At 42.8% G+C, this 24,453-nt stretch overlaps 1 protein-coding gene across 2 annotated transcripts in view; it reads left to right on the top strand.

Moving 5' to 3' along the window:
* STXBP5L (syntaxin binding protein 5 like) overlaps positions 1-24,453 on the top strand; it is a 663,841-nt gene that overhangs the window by 587,487 nt on the left and 51,901 nt on the right. For both annotated transcript variants that reach the window (XM_030203985.1, XM_030203984.1), the window contains 2 exons: positions 6,228-6,467; positions 23,120-23,477. In XM_030203985.1, coding sequence (XP_030059845.1) covers positions 6,228-6,467; positions 23,120-23,477 — 598 coding nt within the window. The remainder of the gene's footprint in view (positions 1-6,227; positions 6,468-23,119; positions 23,478-24,453) is intronic.

Raw genomic sequence — 24,453 nt, 5'->3', positions numbered from 1 at the left:
AAAAACTGTTTTAAAGTCACCAGTACCCTGCACTCAGGTCTGCTGGCAACAAAATGAGTGAGTGCTTTAACTGCTTGGCTGGTTTCAAAGAAATGTGATGACATCAATTGGCTCAATTGTTCCTGTCCTTTTGCAATGTATGCATTTTTGTGGCAGTAGGTTACATTTCCAGACGGACAGTGCTTCAGCAATTACATGGAGTCAGTACATTCTCGAATGACGAGTACCACAATTCTTCTTGCACATGGATTGAGAAAGGTAAGACTAAAACACATGCATTGTTTTATGTGTATATGTGTAATATCTATGCATCTGTCCCAGTATGTATGTTTTATGTATAGAGAAACAATGAATCATGAAAGGTCAAAGGTTAGCTATAGGATTTGAATAGTAACCCTGAGGTGCTTCCCAAAAGGTTTTCTAATACAAATGATTCTACACTAGCAAAGTTCTTTAAATTAAATAACACAGATGGAGATCATGTCAAATCATCATAAGCTAACAGACTTCTGTCACAGTCAAGAAAAGTCTATTGTTTTCTTCTTTAAATATTATAGAAAATATTTGCAATTGTCCTGTATCACATTGGAGGAGACAAGACTATCATTGTTATAGAATCATGAAAGCAGAGTGAGATGTTGTAGGGGATTTTGTGGTCCCCTATCCCCTCAGCAAATGAAGAAGCAAAAGAAACTCCATAGTCCTGTTTCAGTCTAAGACATGATTCTGTGTAAACTAGTCACATCCATCAACATCTGTAATCTTGGTTAAATGTATTTGCTCTTTAAGCCGGGCCTTTACAGATTTTCTTCCCATCTAGGAGGAAGCCTAAAAACTTAGGAGCTAGCAGCTAAGATTTCTCACCTTCTTATTCTTCACCTCGATATCCCCACAAAGTTCAAGAGCAGGGTGGGGAGAGATATTCCTTTTGGTCTGCTTCAGCTCCGTTAGTGCCTGGTTCATTAAGACATCTCCCATTCTATTTCCATGGAAATATAGAGCTTAGTAAATCAGGCTCTTAGGGTTCCTTTTACTAAGGTGTGCCAAAAAATGGGCTGCGCTAGTGTAGGCGCGTGTTTTGGGTGTGTGCAGATCCAATTTTCAGCATGCTTGTAAAAAAATGCCTTCTTTAAAAATTTTTGCTGAAAATGGATGTGCGGCAAAATAAAAATTGGCACGTCCATTTTGGGTCAGAGACTTTACCGCCATCCATTGACTTAATGGTAAGGTCTTACATGTTAACCATGCAGTAATCGTCTACGCACGTAGAATGATGATTACTGCCCGGTTCCTGCCACACGCCAGAAAATAAACATTAATTTCCAGCGTGCGTATCAGGCGCATGTCAAAAATGAAATTACCACAAGGGCCACGCGTAGGCCGGCTAGTAACTCCAAATTGACACACGTTGGGCACACCTAGGTGCCTAAACAGCTTAGTAAACGGGCCCCTTAATGTGTCAATGCATAGCTGTAGCAGAAACCAGCATGCCTGCTTCCCTAAGTATACTGTCAGTATGCCAGCACTCTTTGACAGATGTGCCAGATTTGATTGCCTCTTTGCTTCACTTATCAACTGTGAAATGGTTTCCACTTGTCTCCTTTTCTTTTTTTTTTGTTGTAATATATGTTTTATTAATTTTGTCCAACAATAAAATACAACCAAGCAAATAAACAAGAAAGCACAATATATTGCATGAAATCTCCTTACAAGAACAATTGAGAAAGGCATTGTTATGTCTTACAGCCTTCCCCACAACAACAATGCCTCTTAGATATATACCCCATAAACCCAACACTTCCCCTTCATGCAGCCCTCTCCCCCCCCCCCCCCAAAAAAAAAATATAATAGAGGAGATCCTTGCCCAACCGAGAAACACAGAAAGCCCAGTCCCACTCAAAATCACATGTCTCCTTTTCTTTATTTCAAATCCCACCCCACCCTGTCATCCTTTAGTCTTTTCTCTCTTTCCCTACCCTGCCGTCCCATAACCTCCTCTCTTCCTTTATCCTCCCATGCTCCCACCCTCCTCACCCAATCTAGCCTCTAAATCTTCTTGTCTCAAGTCCTTCCCTCTTACCCTGTCTCAACCCTCCACCTAGCACTCTCTCCTAATCTTCTCCTTTCCCCTCCAGCTAGCCATTAGGACTTATGCACTTAAGCTCTCCCCATCACTTTGCTGTCTAATGCTGCTGCCAGTGAAACCGTTTTGGTTTGATTACAAGAGTACATCAAATGTAATAAATGATAATACAATCTGCAGTGAGTGACTCTGATCTCAATAATGTTGAGTCAAAGGGAGCAGGAACACCTGTGATAGTCTAAGTCTAAAGTCTCACGAAAACTTGAGATGAAGATTTAATTTAATTTGGCACTTGTAGCCCATTTAGACCCATAGAGCTCAATTTGGGTAACATAACATTTCAAAATCAAATATCATCTAAAATCAAATAATCACGTAACTTAGTTTATACTTAGATGACAATCATTCTTGTACTGTGTGGCCCAGACTTATTGAGGTCTGTGTCATGTAATACAGTCTGCAAAAAAACCTCCTGTTTCAGCAGTGGCTGCAACAAATACAAGAAAAATAATGTCTTGAGGGACACTAAATCCATTGTGCTAAGGTACAATTTCTGGTGGCCTGGCAGCTAGAATGTGTGAAGCTGTGCTTTAAGCATGTACTCTATATAGAAGATAAATAATAAAGCAAGTTTCTGTCAAAAAGTAAGTATCCTAATGTCTGAGAGTTCTCTTTTTAGAGTGATTCCCAGTTAACTATTGAATATCCATCAGTGCATAATAGAATTGTCCCCATCAGTAGCCATGTGTTTATGCAACTTTAAACTCAAAAGGTGTATTTGGTTCTGGCCAGTAAAATGAGCCAAGCAGATCAAATATTGTACACATAACATACATCAAGAATTGAACCACAGCTGAATCCAGAGTAGTGGATTTATGTAAAGACTGGGATTCACTGTACATTTCATCAGAAGGTGAGACTGTAAGAAATATAGAGGTCCTTTTACTAAGGTGTGCTAATGATTAGCGCACCCTAAATATGGTCATAGGAATATAATGGGCATCTTATAATTTAGCTCATGCTAATCATTAGCATGCGCTAAATCCATTAGCGCACCTTAGTAAAATGACCCCATAGCATTGTGTGATGTCCAAATTTGGGAGAAATAACTATACTTAATTAAAAAAAAAACCTGTAAATCAGTGACTAATCAGAATAAGATATTTTGTGGTGTGTGTCCACATCAATGTTGAATGCTGATTTTTATCTAGTTTTGTTTCAACTGATAATTTTCCAAGTTCATTTTGAAATCAGAATTTAAAGTGCTGTGTAGCTTTAAAGCAGTACATTACAGAGACCTGAAGAAAAGGCTGAAAGCTCAATGCAGCAAATTTTGTGTATGAAGAAAAAATAAAAAATAAACTACACTATTTATTTGTATATTTGAGAAAAAGTCAAACCTTTGTTACAGCATATGTGATGCTATTGTCCACTAAACGGCATTAAGACTTTTGAATGAGGTCTTAGCTAAAGCAGTGAATATGGCATATAGAGGGGCATAATCAAACAGGGCACCCAAGTTATCCTGAGGGCGTCCTTGCGAAGGGGCGGGGAAACCCGTATTATCGAAACAAGATGGGCAGCCATCTTTCGTTTCGATAATACGGTCGGGGATGCCCAAATCTCAACATTTAGGTCGACCTTAGAGATGGTCGTCCCCGGTTTTCAGCGATAATGGAAACCGAGGACGCCCATCTCAAAAATGACCAAATCCAAGCCCTTCGGTCGTGGGAGGAGCCAGCATTCATAGTGCACTGGTCCCCCTCACATACCAGGTCACCAACCGGGCACCCTAGGGGGCACTGCAGTGGACTTCACAAATTGCTCCCAGGTGCACAGCTCCCTTACCTTGGGTGTTGAGCCCCCCAAAACCCACTCCCCACAACTGTACAACACTACCATAGCCCTAAGGGGTGAAGGGGGGCACCTACATGTGGCTATAGTGGGTTTCTGGTGGGTTTTGAAGGGCTCACATTTACCACCACAAGTGTAACAGGTAGGGGGGGGATGGGCCTGGGTCCGCCTGCCTGAAGTGCACTGCACCCACTGAAACTGCTCCAAGGACCTGCCTGCTGCTGTCAGGGAGCTGAGTATGACATTTGAGGCTGGCAAAAAATATTTTTAAAGGTTTTTTTAGGGTGGGGGGGGGAGTAAGGGGAGGTCATCCCCGATTCCCTCCGGTGGTCTGTGGTCAGTTCGGGCACCTTTTTGAGGCTTGGTCGCAAGAAAAAATGGACCAATTAAAGTCAGCCAAGTGCTCGTCAGGGACGCCCTTCTTTTTTCCATTATCGGCTGAGGACGCCCATGTGTTAAGCACGCCCCAGTCCCGCCTTCGCTATGCTTCCGACATGTCCCCCTGAACTTTGGCCATCCCCGCGGCGGAAAGCAGTTGAGGACGCCCAAAATTGTCTTTCGATTATGCCGATTTGGGCGACCGTGGGAGAAGGACACCCATCTTCCGAATTGTGTCCAAAGATTGGCGCCTTTCTCTTTCGAAAATAAGCCTGATAGTAGCCTAATTCATTGTTTTTTTTCACCAACCAATCAACTTTTAGACAATACGTGACTAATGAATCAGAGTGCAGTTAGACTATTGATTTTTCTACCAATTTTTACAATTTTAATTATCAGTTTTAAACTGTACATGACCATGTACTTTGCATTATTTCAAAAACATAGAGGCATATTTTCAAAGCACTTAGACTTACAAAGTTACATAGAGTGGCATTTTCAATATGACGTCTAAATCCAACTTTGGACATTTTGCTCAAAACGTCCAAACTTCAAGTGGGGGATATAGCCATTTTCGAAACAGAAACACGGCTAATTTCTAGATGTTTTGTCTGCAAAACATTTATCTTTTTGGTCAATTAAAAAAAAAAAAAAGTCCAAGTGCAAAACGTAGAAAATCAAGCCATTGTGATGTAGGAGGGGCCAGCATTTTTAGTAGACTGCTCCCCTAGACATCCCAGGAGAGCGGCGGGGCACCCTAGGGGGCACTGCAGTGAACTTCATATAAATGCTCCCAGGTACACATCTCACCATTTCTCCCTTATGTTATCTGTTTAGCCCTGCAAAACCCACAAAAAACACACTGCCCCCAACTGTACACCACTAAAACAGCCCTTATGGGTGAAGGGGGCACCTATATGTGGGTACAGTAGATTTCTGGTGAGTTTGGGAGGCCTCACAGTTTCCACCACAAGTGTAACAGGTAGGGTGAGATAATGGAACTGGGTCCACATATCTGCTCTAATAGACCTGGCCATTACATCTGAAGCTGTCATAGAGGCTGGTAAGTAATATTTTTATCATATTTTTTTTTTTGGGGGGGGGGTGGTAGGGGATGAGTAACCACTGGGGGAATAAGGGGGGGAGGGTCATCCCTGATTCCCTCCAGTGGTCATCTGGTCATTTAGGGCACCTTTTTGTGTCTTATTCATTCTAAAGAAAAGCAGGTCTAGACCAAAATGTTTTAAGTTTCAGCCCTAGACATTTTCATTTTGTTCCATTATGGCTGTAAAAGGTCCAAGTGTTAGGAACTCCCTAATCCCACCCCCGAAACGCCCCTGACATGCTGCCTCGTGATTTGGATGAACCGCAGATGAATTGCATAGATGTCTGCAAAACAGGTTTTGAAAATACTGATTTGGATGTTTTTGTAAGAAAAACGTCCAAATGCTGCTTTAGGCCACTTTTTAGATGTTTTCTCTTTCAAAAATGAGCCCCATAATAACCTATGGAACTTTGTAAGTCTGTGCTTTGAAAATGAGCCCTATAGACAGAAAATACAATTCACCTTTAGTCAAAATCATTATTTTTTTTAATTCTGTGATAGTTAACTGTAGCAATGTTACAGATTATCTCTCACAGAATGGGTTCCAACTGAATCATGCCCTCCATTAGGCTAATATAGCCTAATAAAATCTGATGTACAAGAGTGAGTTTACAATACTCTTGCTAGCAATGCTACTCTCAGTAGGAAAACCGATGATAAAAATAGGTTGCAGGATAATTTTGATTGGTTGTCATACCTACTATTGAAATGCACAATACAGACTATACAGTTCTCATTAAAGCTGCAAACATATTAAGGCCCCAGACCTTATGTTGTCTGTATCTTTTATATTTTCTATATTTACAGAAAGCCGAGAAAACACTTTCAGTCGTTCTCGAAGTTCTAGTGTCTCCAGCATTGATAAAGAGTCCAAGGAAACAATTTCAGCTCTGTACTTCATGGAATCTTTTGCACATAAGAACGATGCGTTTGTTTCACCATGCCTGTGGGTTGGAACAAGCCTTGGTATGGTGTTAATTGTTTCCCTTAACCTTCCTTCTATAGAGGAGCAAAGGTATTCTGAACCCATCCTGGTGTCTCCCAGTGGTAAGACCTCTTTTTCTATCACCTAAATAAATTCTGATATATACAAGTGTACTGTATCTTGGTGTAGGAAGAACTGTGGAGAACTGCTTGGGGTGGTAGTTACTGTATCAAGGGTAGTGGCATAATTGAATCAGGATTTCAGCAAGAAATTTGAGTAGCTTGCATAGAGTAGTGAGTGGTACAACAGCTTTAGACTTTGAAGAGCATGCATAGAGGAACCATGGTTAAAACCCAAAATACAGTGAGCATAGGGAGACTATTTTTGTTATTGGATAATGGAATTACTAATTTTTGTGGCGATGGGGGTTATTATAAAACCTGGAAATAGATACGGAAGGAGTCCTGGATGTTGATGTAAGTATTGATCTTCTAAGAATCAAAATTAAAGACAAGATGGCTTACTAATGGAGGTGAATACCAGCACTTTTGTTTATAGTTGGAGTCTGTTCTTACATGGCCCCCTCTGACAACCTAGTATCAGTGAAGGTTGTAATTATGTGGGAATTATTTCTCTGATATACCTACTTTACCATAAGAAATATACAATTTGGAAGTATGGGGCAAATAAGGTTTTTCTACCTACTCTCGCCCACCACAGATATAATGGACCAACCACCCCCGAGGTAAGGGGTGATAGAAAGGACAGAAGCTATTTTCCTTCCAAAGGGATAGTCTTTATTCCAGTACAGATAATAATAAGGCAATAAGATGATAAAGCAATTAGACAATAATCTAATTAGGCAATAAACAATTAGGCAAAGTAATTTGATATGTAATTAGGGATTTAGGTAAAGTAATTAGGGAATTAGGTAGGGAATTAGATAAGGGAATTAGGTAGGGAATTAGACAGAGTAACAAATAGTGATTTGTTACGAGAGGGAGAGAGACCACTGTGATGAAGAGTCACTTGGTTGATCTTCTGACCCCTCTGACTAGATGGAATACAACAGCCACTAATATACATTGGCTGGAGCATCAATCCCCTTCCCAACCAGTGTACAACTTGAAATGTCAGCCACTTGTATTATAACATCAGCTAAATTCCGTCTTACGTTATTGTTTACATTAAATGGAACGTACTATCTGAATGTTTACAGAACACAGCATCTTAAGATAAGTCCAAAGCTCTTTTACTGAAGACTTTCAGTCGCCACCTCGTACAGGAATTTGCCTAACACCCGGGTCTTATCACGGTGTTACCTAAGTCCTCAACACTTCTTCCTTCACAAACTGTAAACCTGTTCTTCTGAGCTAGAGTAAGTGGCACAATTTCTGTAAGGGGAGGGGGAAGAGCACTCTTTGCTGGTACAGTGTGACCTTGCATTTACAGCTCTCAGCAAAAAAACAGAAAGATGAAGTTTGAGCTTTTAGCTATGTATGTCATGGGTCATGCCTGTCAGTAAGCAGAAAAGTGCAGAATCAATTCACTTTTAACATATTTTGAGCATGCTTAGGACAGATATAGAAAGTGGTGATAGGAAGAGAGCTGAGAGCGTATGTGAAAGATAAAATCAGAAGAGAGTTTGGTGTTGGGTTGTACACTACAGTTTATATGCTCATCTAACCAAACTGAGAAATTGGATGGGCCAGTTTGGTCTTTCACCATCTAGATTATTAAAAGGTTTTCCTACCTAGTTATAAATAAATCATGGTTTGTAATACAAATTCTCTGAGTACAAGCAAGCTTCAATCTTCTCACATGTGGGTGACACCGATCCGCGTCACCCGGTTTGGCATTTTGCCAAAGCTAAAAATAGAGCTTTGTGGAGCTTGAGTGCCTTCCCACCTGTTTCACAAACACGGTCTCCTCAGTTCTCTTTTTTCTGTGTGAGGAGAAGGTGTGCTTTTTATAACCTCTCCTCACTCTCCCAGTCTCGAGAGCTTTATTTCAGTGCCTTTCAGCTATTTTTCTTTCTTTTTCTGCTGGCTCCTTTATTTGGGCCTTTTTTCAAACCTGTCCCTTATTTTCCTTATTAATTTTGCCAGAGTTTGTTTCCTTCTCTTTTCAACATCATCGGGCTGTTTTTAGGCCCTGACCGGTTGGGTTCTTCCTCTCTTTTTCCGTGCCTTACCCTTTTTTACAGCACCATCGAGTCATTTAATTTAGCTGATGAGGTTTTCTCATCCATGTCCAAGAAAATTCCCAGTGGCTTCAAGAGCTGTACCAGGTGCAACCAGATTATATTGGGTAAAGACAACCATTCTTGGTGTCTTTAGTGTCTTGGCCCTGACCATAGCCCTGCTAACTGTGTTCTCTGTCTTCACATGAAGAAGAGAACCCAGGTTTACCAAAAGGCTCAATGAGAGAGGATTTTTGGAGCCAAGTCCAGTTCCTCGACATTAGCATCGAGGTCGGAGGTGTCGACATCGGTGTCGAGCATCTCACTGGCATTGGGAGCGTTGGCAAGTATGGCTGCTTCGAGACCCTTAGACATTGGGAGCAGTGAGGCGTCAAGTGGGTCTCCACCTCTCTAAAAGGCCTCCTGCTGTGCAGGCCCCCTGGGACCATCCATCGTCAGACCCAACTCCGAGGTGACATGAGGATTCGACATCGTGAGGTAATTAAATTTGCTGACAACACAAAGTTATTCAAAGTCATTAAATCGCGGGAGGAGACTTGGAGGCTGGGCGTCTACACGGCAGATGACGTTTAATGTGAGCAAGTTGAAAGTGATGCATGTGGGAAAGAGGAACCCGAATTATAGCTACTTCATGCAAGGTTCCACGTTAGGAGTCACCGACCAAGAAAGGGATTTAGGTGTTGTTGTTGATGTTCTGCTCAGTGTGTTGCTGCAGCTAAGAAGGCAAATGGAATGTTAGGTATTATTAGGAAAAGAACGGGAAACAAAAATGAGGATGTTAAAATGCCTTTGTATCGCTCCATGGTGCGACCGCACCTTGAATATTGTGTTCAATTCTGGTCGCCACATCTCAAAAAAGATACAGTGGAATTAGAAAAGGTGCAGAGAAGGGCAACGAAAATGATAAAGGGGATGGGATAACTTCCCTATGAGGAAAGGCTAAAGCGGCTAGGGCTCTTCAGCTTGGAATAAAGACAGCTGAGGGGAGATATGATAGAGGTCTATAAAATGATGAGTGCAGTGGCACGGGTAGACGTGAAGTGTCTGTTTACGTGTTCCAAAAATACATGAACTAGGGGACATGTGATGAAGCTACAATGTAGTAAATTTAAAACGAATTGGAGAAAATCTTTCTTCACTCAACATGTAATTAAATTCTGGAATTTGTTGCCAGAGAATGTGGTAAAGGCGGTTAGCTTAGCAGAGTTTTAAAAAGTTTTGGACAGCTTCCTAAAGGAAAAGTCCATAGACCATTATTAAATTGGACTTGGGGAAAATCCACTATTTCTGGAATAAGCAGAATAAAATGTTTTGTATTTTTTTGGGATCTTGCCAGGTATTTGTGACCTGGATTGGCCACTGTTGGAAACAGGATGCTGGGATTGATGGACCTTTGGTCTTTCCCAGTATGGCAATACTTATGTACTTATGACCATAGCCCCACTAACTGTGTTCTCTGTCTTTGCATGAAGAAGAGGACCCAGGTTTCCAGAGAGGCTCAACGAAAGAAGATTTTTGGAGCAAAGTCCAGTTCCTCAACAAAGAGTGTCGCACCAGGAGCGTTGGTAAGCACGACTGCTCTAGACCCTTAGACACTGGGAGCAGTGAAGCATCGATTGGGTCGCCACCTGCTTCGAGGCCTCCTGCTGTGCAGGGCCCCCAGGACTGTCCATTGTCTGACCTGATCCCGAGGCAACATGTGGTTTGGACGGCATCGAAGGGCCTCAGTGACACACTTCAGGCGAAGGCCAAGAGGCATCGTCATTGGTCACCCTCAACACATGGTGCCGGGAGCTCTGGGGTGTCATAGGATTCGGCACCTGAGAAGAGTCTGCGCTGGGAGGACCACTTCCACTCCATACAGGAGGTGCCGACGCGTCAGTCTCCCAGCAGCCAAGACCCTGCTCCAGCATTGACCCCAGCAGTTCTGCGCCTGAGCCGGCACCACAGCCTTTCCCAGTGTCGGAACTCGATGAGCACATGCAGGCCTTGCTTCCTGAGCTGCTGGATGGCCTAATACAAGGGTGTGCATCAGCATCGGGGGTGCTTGCACCTACCCTGCCTACCATTGCGGCCCTCGACGTTGGTGGAGGAAGCTTCGCTGGAATCCAGGCAGGAACTGACCTCTACACCGTTCTCCTCCACATCGAGGCAGGTTCTGTCTTGACACTCCCATCAGGAGGTATTTTCTGACACTGAAGAGGAGCGCTCATGAGATTCAGAGGAGGGATTCAAGGTATTTTTCCTCTGATGAGTCCTATGGAATTTCCTCTGAACCCTCCCCTCCACCTGAAAGGAGAAAGTGTTCTCCAGAGAGCCTTTCATTCCCTTCTTTTGTTAAAGAAAATGCTAATCTATTCCCTTTTCCTTTGGAAGTGGAAGATGAGCCCAGGGCCAAGATGCTCGAGTTCCTGGACTATACATTTCCTCCTACGGAGGCTGTGACTGTCCCTCTCCACGAAGTACTCCAGGAAGTCCTCATTAGGAACTGGGAGTCCCCTTATTCGGTCCCAGTCATGTCCAAGACGATCGACACCTAGTATCAGATCCACAGTTCACCAGGGTTCGATAAGCTTCAGTTGCCTCACAATTCCATGATGATAGAATCCACTCTCTAAAGAGCCAGAATTTCCAGGGACTACTACTACTTATAATTTCTAAAGCGCTACTAGACGTATGCAGCGCTGTACACTTGAACATGAAGAGACAGTCCCTCCTCGACAGAGCTTACAATCTAATTAGGACAGACAGACAGAACAAACAAGAGATGGGAATATTAAAGTGAGGATGATAAAATAAGGGTTCTGAACAAAGTGAATAAGGGTTAGGAGTTAAAAGCAGCATCAAAAGGGTGGGCTTTTAGCTTAGATTTGAAGACGGCCAGAGATAGAGCTTGACGTACTGGCTCAGGAAATCTATTCCAGGCATATGGTGCAGAAAGATAAAAGGAACGGAGTCTGGAGTTAGCAGTGGAGGAGAAGGGTGCAGATAAGAGAGATTTACCCTGTGAATGGAGTTCCCGGGGAAGAATGTAGGGAGAGATGAGAGTGGAGAGGTACTGAGGAGCTGCAGAGTGAATGCACTTATAGGTCAATAAGAGGAGTTTGAACTGTATGCGGAAATGGATAGGAAGCCAGTGAAATGACTTGAGGAGAGGGCTAATATGAGCATTACGACACTGGCGGAATATTAGTCGTGCAGCAGAATTTTGAACAGATTGAAGAGGAGAGAGATGGCTAAGTGGGAGACCTGTAAGAAGCAAGTTGCAATAGTCTAAGCGAGAGGTGATAAGAGTGTGGATGAGGGTTTTGGTAGTGTGCTCAGAAAGGAAAGGGCTTTAGCAGTCTGCTGAATATGTGCAGAGAAGGAGAGGGAGGAGTCGAAGATGATCCCAAGGTTACAAGCTGATGAGACAGGGAGGATGAGAGTGTTATCCACAGAAATAGAGAATGGGGGAGGAGGAGAGGTTGGTTTAGGGGGAAAGATGAGAAGCTCAGTCTTGGTCATGTTTAGTTTCAGATGGCGCTGAGACATCCAGGCAGCAATGTCAGACAGGCAGGCTGATACTTTGGCCTGGATTGCTGCTGAGATTTCTGGTGTGGAGAGGTAGATCTGGGAGTCATCAGCGTAAAGATGATACTGAAAACCATGGGATGAGATCAGAGTACCAAGGGAAGAAGTATACATGGAGAAAAGAAGAGGTCCCAGTACAGATCCCTGAGGTACACCAACTGACAGTGGGATAGAAGTAGAGGAGGATCCACTAGAGTATACGCTAAAAGTACGCTGGGAGAGATAAGAAGAAAACCAGGAAAGAACAGAGCCCTGAAATCCAAGTGAGGACAGCGCTCCCAGGTAGAGAAGCTAGAACCCTGGATTCTTTTGGAAAGAAGATGTACCAGGCTTCAATGCTGATTTGCTGGATACAGTCATACCAGCTCTTCACAAGCATCCACTTGCAAAACTCAGCGTGCAAGTTGTCGGATCTGGCTGAGATGCTCCCTCCAGAGCAGGCTGAGTCACTTTGCCAGTTGGTCAAGCAGCAGAAGGCATAGTTCTTGGCCAGTGGCACTTACAACGCTTTTGATGTGGCATCCAGGATCTCTGCTCAGAGTATAACAATGCATAGACTCTCATAGTTACGTGTTTCTGACTTGGAACATTCTTTTCAGCAGAGGTTGGCGGATTCCCCATTCCAGGTAGATAACCTTTATGGAGAGAAGGTTGAGGAGGTCACTGACCAAATCAAAAAAACATACTGATACCATCTCTTCTCTCTCCCACCGGGCGCCTTCTGTATCTACCTCCTCAGCTAGGAAGACTTTTGGCAAACCAAAGAGGAATACCTATTACTATCAGAGGCGTAGGTACAATATCTCGGCTTGCCAGCCTGTTCAGGCTCAACCCCAGCCCACTCGTTCACTTTAGTAGAATGCGCCTAAGGCCCCTGCTGCTCCCCAGTCAAAGCAAGGTACGAGCCTTTGACTGGCTCCAGCAGAGCATAGCCACAGTAAAAGTGTCAGTCCCAGACGACTTACCGGGGGGGGGGGGGGGGGGGGTGGAAGCTGACGTTTTTCCGCGGAAGGTGACCCTTTATAACCTCCAAAAGGTGGATTCTTCAAATAGTCCATCTCGGATATGCACTCATTTGGCATCAAAAACCTCCAAATTGCACACCAAGAGCTTATTCATTCAGCTCTCAGCACAGGCAAGTACTTGAAGAGGAATTCTCCGCCCTACTGTAAGCCCATGGCAGTTGAACCCGTTCCACCAGGGGAGTAAGGGCGGGGATTCTGTTCCAGGTACTTCCTTGTGCAGAAGAAAACGGGATGCGTCCCATCCTTGACCCAAGGGCCCTGAACAAATTCCTAGTCCGAGAAAAGTTCAGGATGGTTTCCCTGGGCACCCTTCTCCCAATGATTCAGAAAAACAATTGGCTATGTTTTCTGTACTTGAAGGATGCATATACTCATATCCCGGTACTTCCAGGCTACTGGAAGTATCTTCATTTTCAGCTGGGTACACATCACTTTCAGTACTGTCTGTTGCCTTTTGACTTCGCATCAGCTCCCAGGGTCAAGCGGTAGTTGCAGCATCACTGTGCAGACTGGGAGTCAATGTGTTCCCATATCTCGATGATTAGCTGGTGAAAAGCACCTCTTCAGATGGAGCTCTAGAGTCCATGCGAATGACTGTTCAGGTGCTCGAGCTACTAGGGTTCGTTTTAAACTATCCCATCTTCACCCTGTCCAGCAACTGGAATTCAGAGGAGCCCTACTCGATACACAGAAGGTTCAAGCTTACCTTACAGAGACAAGAGTGGACACTCTTGTCGCACTCGCTTCCCAGATTCAAGCCTCTGAGCAGGTCACAGCTCAGCAGATGTTGAGATTGTTGGGCCACATGGCTTCCACAGTGTATGTTACACCCATGACACTTCTTCACATGACATCAGCTCAATGGACCCTTGCTTCTCAGTGGTATCAAGCCTTGGGGAGCCTGGAAGATGTCATTCAAGTGTCCCCAGAGCTTGTACGCTCTCTTCAATGGTGGACAATTCGATCCAATTTGACTCTAAGACTTCCATTCCAAATTCCTGTAGATGGGCTTCACACCCAAGGTGTTTGATCCACCCAGGAAACAAATCTTCAGATCAATCTCCTGGAGCTATGGGCAATCTGGAATGTTCTAAAGGTTTTCAGAGATCAGCTGTCTCATCAAATTGTACTCATTCAAACAGACAGTCAGATGTATTACACCAACAAGCAGGGAGGCCCTGGATCACGCCCTCTGTATCAGGAGGCCATCTGGATGTGGCATTGGGCTCGCCAGCATGTCATGTTCCTTCGAGCCACTTATCTGGCAGGCAAAAACAATACCGTGGCTGACAGACTGAGCAAAATAATACAGCCACACGAGTGGTCTCTCAATATGGGCATAGTCCACAAACTCTGAGCACAGGTCACCCCCTTAGTGGATCTTTTTGCCACTCAGATCAACCACAAGAACCCTCAGTTCTGCTTCAGGCCCATGACAGACTAACGTCGGATGCCTTCCTCAATTGGGCAACAGGTCTTCTGTATGCATTTCCTCCCATATCTCTAGTGAGGAGACTTTGTTGAAACTCAGGCAAGACCACTGAAACATGATTCTGATCGCACCATACTGGCCATAGCAGATATGATTCCCTCTTCTTCTGGAGTTATCCTCCAAAGAACCGTGGAGATTGGAGTTTTTTCCAACCCTCATCATGCAGAATGAGGGCTCACTTCTATATCCCAACCTCCAGTCTCTGGCTCTCACAGCGTGGATATTGAGAGCCTAGAATTCTCTTCCTTGCATCTTTCAGAGGTTGTTTCCCGGGTCTTGCTGGCTTCCAGGAAAGACTCCACTAAGAGGTGTTATTCTTTCAAATGGAGGAGGTTTGCCATCTGGTGGGAGAGCAAGGCCCTGGATCCCTTTGCTTGCCCTACAAAGACTCTGCTTGAATACCTTCTACACCTTTCAAAGTCTGGTCTCAAGACCAACTCCGTAAGGATTCACTTTAGTGCAATTAGTGTTTATCATCTGCGTGTAGAAGGTGAGCCCATCTCTGTACAGCCTCTAGTTGTTCGCATCATGAGAGGTGTGCTTTTGTCAAAGCCCGGGTCAAACCTCCACCAGTGTCATGGGATCCCAACGTCGTTCTCACACAGCTGATGAAAGTTCCTTTCAAGCCACTGAAGTACTTGACCTGGAAGTTCGTTTTTTTGGTGGTTGTTATTTCAGCTCATAGAGTCAGTGAGCTTCAGGCCTTAGTGGTGGTTGCACCTTATACTAAGTTTCATCACAATAGTGTAGTCTTCCGCACTCGCCCTAAGTTTCTGACGAAGGTGGTGCCGGAATTCCATCTGAACCAGTCGATTGTCTTGCCAATATTCTTTCCCCAACCTCATTTCTTTCCTGGCAAAAGCAGCTTGCACACCGTGGATTGGAAGAGAGCATAAGCTTACTTCATGGAATGGACCAGGCCCCACAGACAGTCCACCAAGCTTTTTGTTCCTTTTGATTCCAACAGGATGGGTGTCGCCATCAGGAAACCAACATTTCTAATTGACTGGCAGATTGCATTTCCTTCACTTATGCCCAGGCTGGGCTGGCCCTAGAGGGTCATGTCACGGCTCACAATGTCAGAGCTATGGCTATGTCGGTAGCTTTCTTGCGGTCAGCCTTCATTGAAGAAATTTGCAAAGCTGCAATGTGGCCTTCAGTCCACACATTCACATCGCACTACTGCCTTGAGCAGGATACCTTACATGACAGTCAGTTCGGGCAGACTGTGTTGCAGAATCTGTTTGTGGTCTAATATCCAACTCCACCCTCCTAGACCCATTTCATTCTGTTCCAAGCTGCACTCTCATTCAGATTGTATATAGTTTCAGGTTAATCTGTGTTATGTCCTTGCCGTTGCGAGGCCCAGTTCACCCATGTTTGTTGTTTTTGGTGAGCCTGGATACTAGGGATTCCCCACTTGTGAGAATACATAATCATTCTTGTCCTCAGAGAAAGCTAAGGTACTTACCTGTAGCTGGTGTTCTCTGAGGACACAGACTTTGTATTCTCACAATCCCTCCCACCTCCCCTTGGAGTTGTCTCCTTTGTTCTTTTTATTTTATTTTTGCTATAATATTAAACTGAGGAGAACACATTCTCACAGCAGGCGGGAAGACATGCACGCATGCGCAGTGGAGCGTTTGTTGCGCTCCCCAAAGTTCTACTTGTTCTTGCTATAAGTCCCAGACCGGGCGACGCGGGTTGGCATCACCCACTTGTGAGAATACAAAGCCTGCTATCCTCAGAGAACACCTGCTACAGGTAAGTACCTTAGCTATAACATCTCACCCATATTATTAGCTCTTATATATGCATTCTGGGGTCTGTCATGAAATTGAAGATGACATAAAATTGACCAGTGCTTATTGATGATATGTCTCACTAAGTCCCCTTGTCGAGAGAATGGTAAAACACAGGTCAACGCTTGTTTAGCACGTCTGGATTGCTGATTACTATCCATCAACAATGCCTGTGAGCATTAGTGGCTGTCACGCTAGTCAGGAATAGTGAGCCCTTGGGCCACTGCCAAGGAGCAGCAGCGGCAGGCGAATCACCCAAACAGGAGGCAAAGCAGAACAGACTGGTACCACCAGAACTGGATCAGCCGGACTGAAGTTGCTGGACTGGAACAGAAGCAGTAAGCAGGAGAATAGTCCATGAGCCAAGCAGAGTCTTACTGGCAGGCAGCAAAGCAGAAGGGAAACCAGGAACCAAACAGAGTCTATAGGCTGGTGGCAATCAGTAGTAAACCAGGAATCAAGCAGGGACTTGGGCAGGCAACAAATAGGAGAATAAGCCAGGAATCAAGCAGGGTCTTGGGCAGGCAGCAAACTGGAGAATAAGCCAGGAATCAAGCAGGGTCTTGGGCAGGCAGCAGACAGTAGAATAAACCAGGAAACAAGCAGGATCTTGGGCAGGCAGCAGACAGTAGAATAAACCAGGAAAACAAGCAGGGTCAAGCTGACAAAGAAAACTTTCAGGGCAGGAACCGCAACAGACCAACAGGGACAGGAACACAACTCAAGACCTCTGTTGCCAAGGCAAAGTAGAAAGTTTCCAGGTGGTTAATAAAGGCAACATACAAGGGAGGTCACCAGGTAAGGGTGCTGCTTAGATCCAAAAATCCCAAGACAGTCTGGAGGGCTGGAAAATCCGGACCAGACCGGCATGACTTCTGGAACATGGAAAACAGCAAACAGACAGTCCATCACAGCCACCAGGTCTAACCACCAGGTGGCGAGATGCATGAGAGCATGAAACATGGGCACAATCGTGACAGTGGCTCGCTTATAAGCTGATGATATAATTCTTCTAGCTTATCCCCTCTGTCTAAATTTGTCAAATAATTGGTGAGCATGGATCTGATAGTCCTTCTGTGTGCTACATAGTAGCTTTATCCTAAGAAACTGCCCCACCGGAATACCATTCTTTAAACTCCTCGGATGGTAACTGGTATAATGAAGTATGGTATTTCTATCAGTGGGTTTTCGAAAAACAGAAGTGTGAATACTTCATGTCCTTCTACCTGCAAGGAAAACAATAGTGTTGACATCACAATTATTTAAATAATGTAAGAATGTCCTTAGCTCACTAAGAGTGCCTCGCCAAATAAAAAAAAATTGTCTGTGAAATGTTTCAATGGACGAATGTGTTTCGCAAACATAGATCCATACACATATATGATCTCAAACTCAGTCATGTAAAGGCATGCAACAGTAGGGGCTACCATAGCCCCCATTGCCACTCCCTTAGTTTGCAAATAGAAATCACTATTAAACCTAAAATAATTTCTGTGATCACCAGTTGTGCAATTTGGTTCAAAAAGACTTCTTGTCATAAGAGATCTCTAACCTTTGAACACATTCATCTATGATGCGTAAAGCACTCTGTTGAGCCACATTAGTGTAGAGGGCTGAGACATCTAAAGTAACCAAAACAACTGGCTATTCATCATCATAATACAAGGACTCCAGTATTGATAACAGATGGGAGGAGTCTCTAACATAAGATTGCGTTCCAAAGGGCTGAGGTTGAAGATGGTAATCTATATATTGGGATAGGAGTTTAAACAAACCATCAATACCCGAGACTGTAGGTCTGTCTGGGGGATTTGTTGGGGATTTGTGAATCTTGGGAATGAAATATATATGAGGTATCCGTGGAAATGATTTATACAAATATTGGAATTCCCTGATGATAATACTTCCTTGCTGTTCTGCTTGTATCAAAATCTCCCTAGTCTCCCTTTGAAAATTCAGAGTGGGATCCCCATCCAAATGACAATAAAATGAACAATCTGTAAAAACAAGTTCCTTGCTGTAATAACGCCTCCCTTTGCAGCAAGTACTTCCGAGATCACGGAATTGGTTCTACCTCCTTCAGGTTCTCGCAGCTTCCGGTTCACCTGAGACAGGTTTCTTTACGCTGAAACACAGCCCGTGGCGGGTCTTTCAGAATAAAAGGACTCTTGTTTGTCTCAGTCTTGAAGGCTCAGCTATGCTTTTTTCTTTGGTTAAAATATTTGTAAGAGACATCAGCAATGTCTCTTACAAAAGAGAGGTTAAAACAGTACATAAGCACAAGCAACCAAAGAAAAAAGTGGGATATCCACTATATTGGCTGTCTTCATGTCATCTGCAAAAAAGCAAACTTTTCCCTCTAACCCTTCAGCAGAGGGAAAAGTTTGCTTTTTTGCAGATGACATGAAGACAGCCAATATAGTGGATATCCCACTTTTTTCTTTGGTTGCTTGTGCTTATGTACTGTTTTAACCTCTCTTTTGTTACAAATATATTAAACAGAATCGGCCCCAGTACTGAACCCTGAGGCACTCCGCTATTCACTTTCCTTTTCTCCAAGCGGATTCCATTTACCACTACCCCCTTCCCACCTGTTGGTCAACCAGTTTCCAGTCCAGTTCATCACTTCGGGTCCTATGTTCAGCCCTCTTAGCTTATTCAGGAGTATTCTGTGAGGAACCATATGAAAGGCTTTACTGAAATCCAAATAGTTTACATCTATTGCATGTCCTTCATCCAGTTCTCTAGTCATCCAGGCAAAAAAATCAATCAGATTCATTTGGCAGGATTTTCCTTTGGTAAAACCATGTTGCCTGGAACCCATTGGATTCTTTTCCTTCAACAGCGACTCCATTATTTTTCCCACCACCGACATGAGGCTTACCGGACTGTAGTTTCCCACTTCTTCCCTGTCCCCACTTTTGTGAAGAGGGACCACATCCACTCAACAATCCTGCGGAATCTCTCCCATCTCGAAAGATCTATTAAATAAATCCTTAAGAGGTCTTGCCACAATTTCTCTGAGTTCCCTCAGTAACTTGGGATGTAACCCATACAGCCCCATAGCTTTGTCAGAAGAGCAGAAATATAGTAACTTATAGGAACCAGTAGATCTCCAAGTCAGAGGAAAGGAAGGTTGTTTTTTTGTTGTTTTTTTTTAATATAGGGTAGATGTAAAATCAGTTGATTACAAGAAATCTGTTCAAAAAGAGGAACACACATATGCTGGCTGTAATCAGAGAAGAAACTAAGGAGTCTAACACTGATGTTATCCACCTGGGAACAAATTACCTAGCCAGTAATATTCCACTTGTAGCACAGAGAGCTTTTCAGAAGCAGGGGGACGAGTTAAAACGTTTGGTACAAATCGTAGCTTTTTCTGAAATACAATCTACTTTTAGAAAGGGAGCGAACGCCGGAGCCAGCCTGATCGCTGCTGGGTAGCGCCAATCCTGTAAGTTGGAAGCACCGCGGCAGAAACAGGGAGGAAAAAAAGAGAAGTGCTGGATCTGTGGGACGGGGTGGGAGTGGAGGGAAGGGAAGGGATCATGGGTGGTTGCGGTGCACCATTCCTGGGTGGGCCTTGGGCTTAAGTGGGTGGGCCTGGGCCCACCCAGGCCCACCCGAGGCTACGCCCCGGGTGCAGTTGCTTACCTATAGTGGGTGTTCTCTGTGATCAAGTGGATAATTTATACTGTTTATCTTTATGCATAATATCCAATGTCCACTAAATGATGCAGTCTTAAATGGGTAACTTCTCTGTTTAAAGTTGACTGCTGATTAGTGCTATACAGATAAAAATAGGCCCTGTCGCTGGAACTCCACTAATCCCTATCACCACCTGACCACATAAGCACCTTTGAATATTGACCCCTTCAAAAAGATATAAACAGAATGGAGTCAGTCCAGAAGGTGGCTACTAATATGGTCAGGGGTCTTCGTCATAAAGTGTATGGGGACAGACTTAAAGATCTCAATATGTGCTCTCTGGAAGAAAGGCAGAAGAGGGGAGATATGATAGAGATGTGTAAATATGTACATGGCATTAATGCACAGGAGACAAGTCTCAATTGAAAGGAAGCTCTGGAATGAGGGGGCATAGGATGAATGTGAAAGGGGATGGAATCAGAAGTAACCTGAGGAAATACTTCTTCATGGAAAGGATGGTGACTTCAGGTAATGGAGAAAACTGTTTCTGAATTCAAGAAAGCTTAGGACAAGTACATAGGGATCTCTAAGGGAGAAGAAGGGATAGTAGATGGCATAGATAAGCAGACTGCATAGGCCACGTGTCTTTATCTGCCTTCATTTTTCTCTGTTTCTGTGTTTAATAAAGCATAATTGATATTGAATTGAGGGATTTAGCTGATGCCTTTTCAGTAGTCATTCAAGTCAAATTGCATTCAGGTTAAGTAGGTATTTCCCTATTCCCAGTTTACTTCTTGGTTTTAATACCTTTACAGTTATCTGCCTTCATTTCTTGAGTATGCAAAAAAATGGAGGCAAACAAATGATGTTACTGGTGGAAAGTAGACATAAAACCACCATTTCTCTTATATTTTCATGTAATTGCTGTTAACCTAATGAATGTTGTCACATTTTCATATGTGTGAACCATTCAGTTGTATGAAAAAAAAAAACACTATTAATAGCCTGAGTCACATCTCAAGCTGTTTTGCCAATTAAAGATTCCACTTTGCATTCAAAAAGCATGAGCAAAATAGGAACTGAACTATCGGCAGCTGATTAGGCTAGATCTGGGCAGTAGGAGCACTCTAACCTTCAAAGGTATTAATTGCTAAGATAAGTGCACAGTTATCTACCACTCCTTTGAAATTATATTTCAACCCCTCCGAAGGGACACCACCTTGTAAGTAGTGGAGGGGCTTCCGTGTTTCAATGACTCAGAGGGCTATGCTGTAGGGTTACCCATATCAGACAGGCCTCTGAGGAGAAACCAGACAGAGTGTCCCAACCTGGAGGAGACTAGATGGCGTTGAGGGAGGACGTACGTTAGTTGAGTTCCCCTTTTACACCAGAATGCCTGAAGAAGAGGGCGCGCTCCCCAGAGAATGGGGAAGAGAAAAGGCAAAGCCGTGGTGCTGTCCTCCTCGAACACGGCTGGGGTTCCCACCACTTCTCAGTCTATTTTGGAGAGATTTGGGGTCATAACGTCGGGGATACCGGTTTTTGCTTCGGGGAACAGCAAGGCTTTTATTGCCAAAATTCAGTGGAGGGAGTGACTTTGAGTCCCCCTGTTGGCATGACCCCTCCAAGACCCGGAAATAGTAATGCTTCGCAATGGAGGTCAATAATGGAAGCGCCCGAAGTGGGTTAGGATTTTCATGTGACCCGAGGAGGTCCTGGCACAGCATCGGCTCGGATAATAAACCAACTGGGGGATTGGAGAGTGAGCTCTTCCCCCCCCCCCCCCCCCCCCCCCCCCGAAGATATCTGGAGCGGTTTCTGTGGAGAAATTGGACTTGGTGAAGCCAATAATGTCATAATGGACGTACTATAGGAACTGCAGCAGAATGTGAATAACTCTCTTCTTCAGATGTTTAAAATTTTTCACTATGTGAGTTAAAAGAATTTATATTAATACTTATCTAACAAAGTGGAAGTCCAAGATATAAAAATAGAGACTTTGATTACGGAAATGGCTTCTCTATGAAAATCAGATAATTTGATAATGAAGAATAGTTATCTTTCATGTAAAAATTGGAATTTCTGGAGAACCAATTAAGGGAAAATAACTTGAGAATGATAAATTTACCTATAATATTCTATATATCAGCTACTGAATTCTTGAAGAAATATTTCTCTGATACTTTGCTAATACTTTCTGATAGCCACCTTTTGGTGACTAAAATTATATTTCCTTTAAAATCTTCTTTATCAGAGAAAAGAGATGTAAGTTTAACTGACATTTTGGAAAATTCAGAAATTATAGATAGTTATTATTAGTGACTTTCGTCTTTGATTTAGATAGGAACAATGTTTTGAAATTGTATTTCCGATACATGGTTGATAGTTTTTTGGGTTCAAAGATGCATATATTTCCTGACACATCAAGGGAATCGAAGACTGGGAGGTGTGAGGCATTGGCTTTTAAGCCAGGAATCATTTCCCTAGGTGGGACCTTCCTAGCGCGATTCCCTTGTAAGTGTTTTATTTCCTTATTACTTATCTGTTTGAACCTAAGAAATTATAAGAGTTTGTGGAAACAGATGAAGAATCCTCTGCAGCAACTTCCTTCAGTTACCACTGTACCGGCTGCAATAACCGATTAACCTTCCTCCCTCAGAAAATCTGAAGTGTAAGATTAACCATTTTGAGTTTTTCTTATTTTCTTTTAAGATTGTTTTCCTGATCTTGGATCTTCCAATTGTGGACAATTATGTAAATATATATTGTTGAGAGAAAATGTTTTCCTTTTTATATTAATTTCTGTATTTCCTTACATTTATGTGATAAATGTGAATGTAATTAAGTAAAATGATAAAATAAAAAAAAAGAAATATTTCAAAAACAGAACATTTTATCTTCTCAGTTGGTTTATCATAACAAAGACAGTGTTGAAATAATTGTTGTGGTACATATCAGTGATGATTGGTTCATTTGTCAACTGTGCATTAAAAGAACTAATATGGGTGTGTTTTAACCTTCTGTATTACAGGTACAGTATTGATGCTGAAAGGAGCAGTGCTTGCATTTTCTTGTTTGGATTGCCTGGGAAGTGTATTACACCCACCATATGAAGTCTGGAGGGACCCAAATAGTACAGATGAAAATGAGAAAAGAAAAAGAAAACTGGTCACATTTTCACCTTCTTCCTCTCAAGATATAGGAGACCATCAGTTTGCAGTCATCTGCTCAGAAAAGCAAGCCAAAGTATTCTCTCTGCCTTCTCAAACATGTCTTTATGTGCACAACATTACAGAAACATCATTCATACTGCGGGCAGATGTAGTGACTATGTGCACTAGTGTCTGCCTGGCATGCTTTTGTGCCAATGGGCATATTATGACAATGAGGTACTCTCCTTTGTAATCATTTAAAAAGATAGCAAACAAAATTCTAAAGAGGTTATGGATGTTAAATGGTATACTATATAGAAACACTAGCAATCTAGTATTTTAATGTTGGTTAATGTTCTATCTATTAATTTAGAAACTAAATTGTGTATGTAAATACAATATAAAGTCACTGCTAATTAGGTAAACATTTTTTCTAATTAAAATTGAAAAGAGATTACCTTGCATTTTTAGTCTTTAAAAAAGTAGCTTCATCATGTTGATCAGTATAATTTTAAAGTAACCGACCTAAGCTCTCTTTGATAGTCACCTTATTTGCAAAACCTGAAAATCCTTTTTTATGCTTTCTATCATTTCATATTTGGAAGAAATTATATAAGAGGGTTTAATATCCATCTGTCAATCCATATGCACAATAACTCTTAAAATCAGATACGCTTAGCCCCACATTTACACAGTCCACACACTCCTATTCATATATACACACAACTCACCTATGCACTCATTTTTTCACAGATAAATGTGTTGTTTTTGTCCTTTTTGTTAAATTGTACAGCGCTGCGTAACTCTAGTAGCGCTCTAGAAATGTTAAGTAGTAGTAGTAATAACAAGAATAGAAATTCAACAAATTGGCATGCATGAAGGAAATGTGAATATCTCAGATGAGTTCAGAAACATGAGTTCAGTAATTTCAATGAGCACAGTATCCAAAAAAAAAAAAAAATCCCCATTGTTTTCTTTGGCAAACTATTAGAATGTGAATACTGCTCCATTTATATATAAAATAAAAAAAAGAAGAACATAACAGCCCTTCAGTACTTTACCACAGAGCAGCACAGAGAGACAAAGATAATACATATCCTCACCCCCAAAACACACACCTACATGTCCCACAGAGACGAGGACATAATTGAAGCAGCTGGTGATAGGTTGCCCCAGAAGGCATTTTCAAAGGCATTTCCTTCCACTTTCAAAA

The sequence above is a fragment of the Microcaecilia unicolor genome, chromosome 5 (genome assembly GCF_901765095.1).
Source record: "Microcaecilia unicolor chromosome 5, aMicUni1.1, whole genome shotgun sequence".
In the NCBI taxonomy this organism is placed as follows: Eukaryota; Metazoa; Chordata; class Amphibia; order Gymnophiona; family Siphonopidae; genus Microcaecilia; species Microcaecilia unicolor.
Note: the sequence above shows the minus strand (reverse complement) of the source record. Positions and strands in the feature narration are given on the sequence as shown.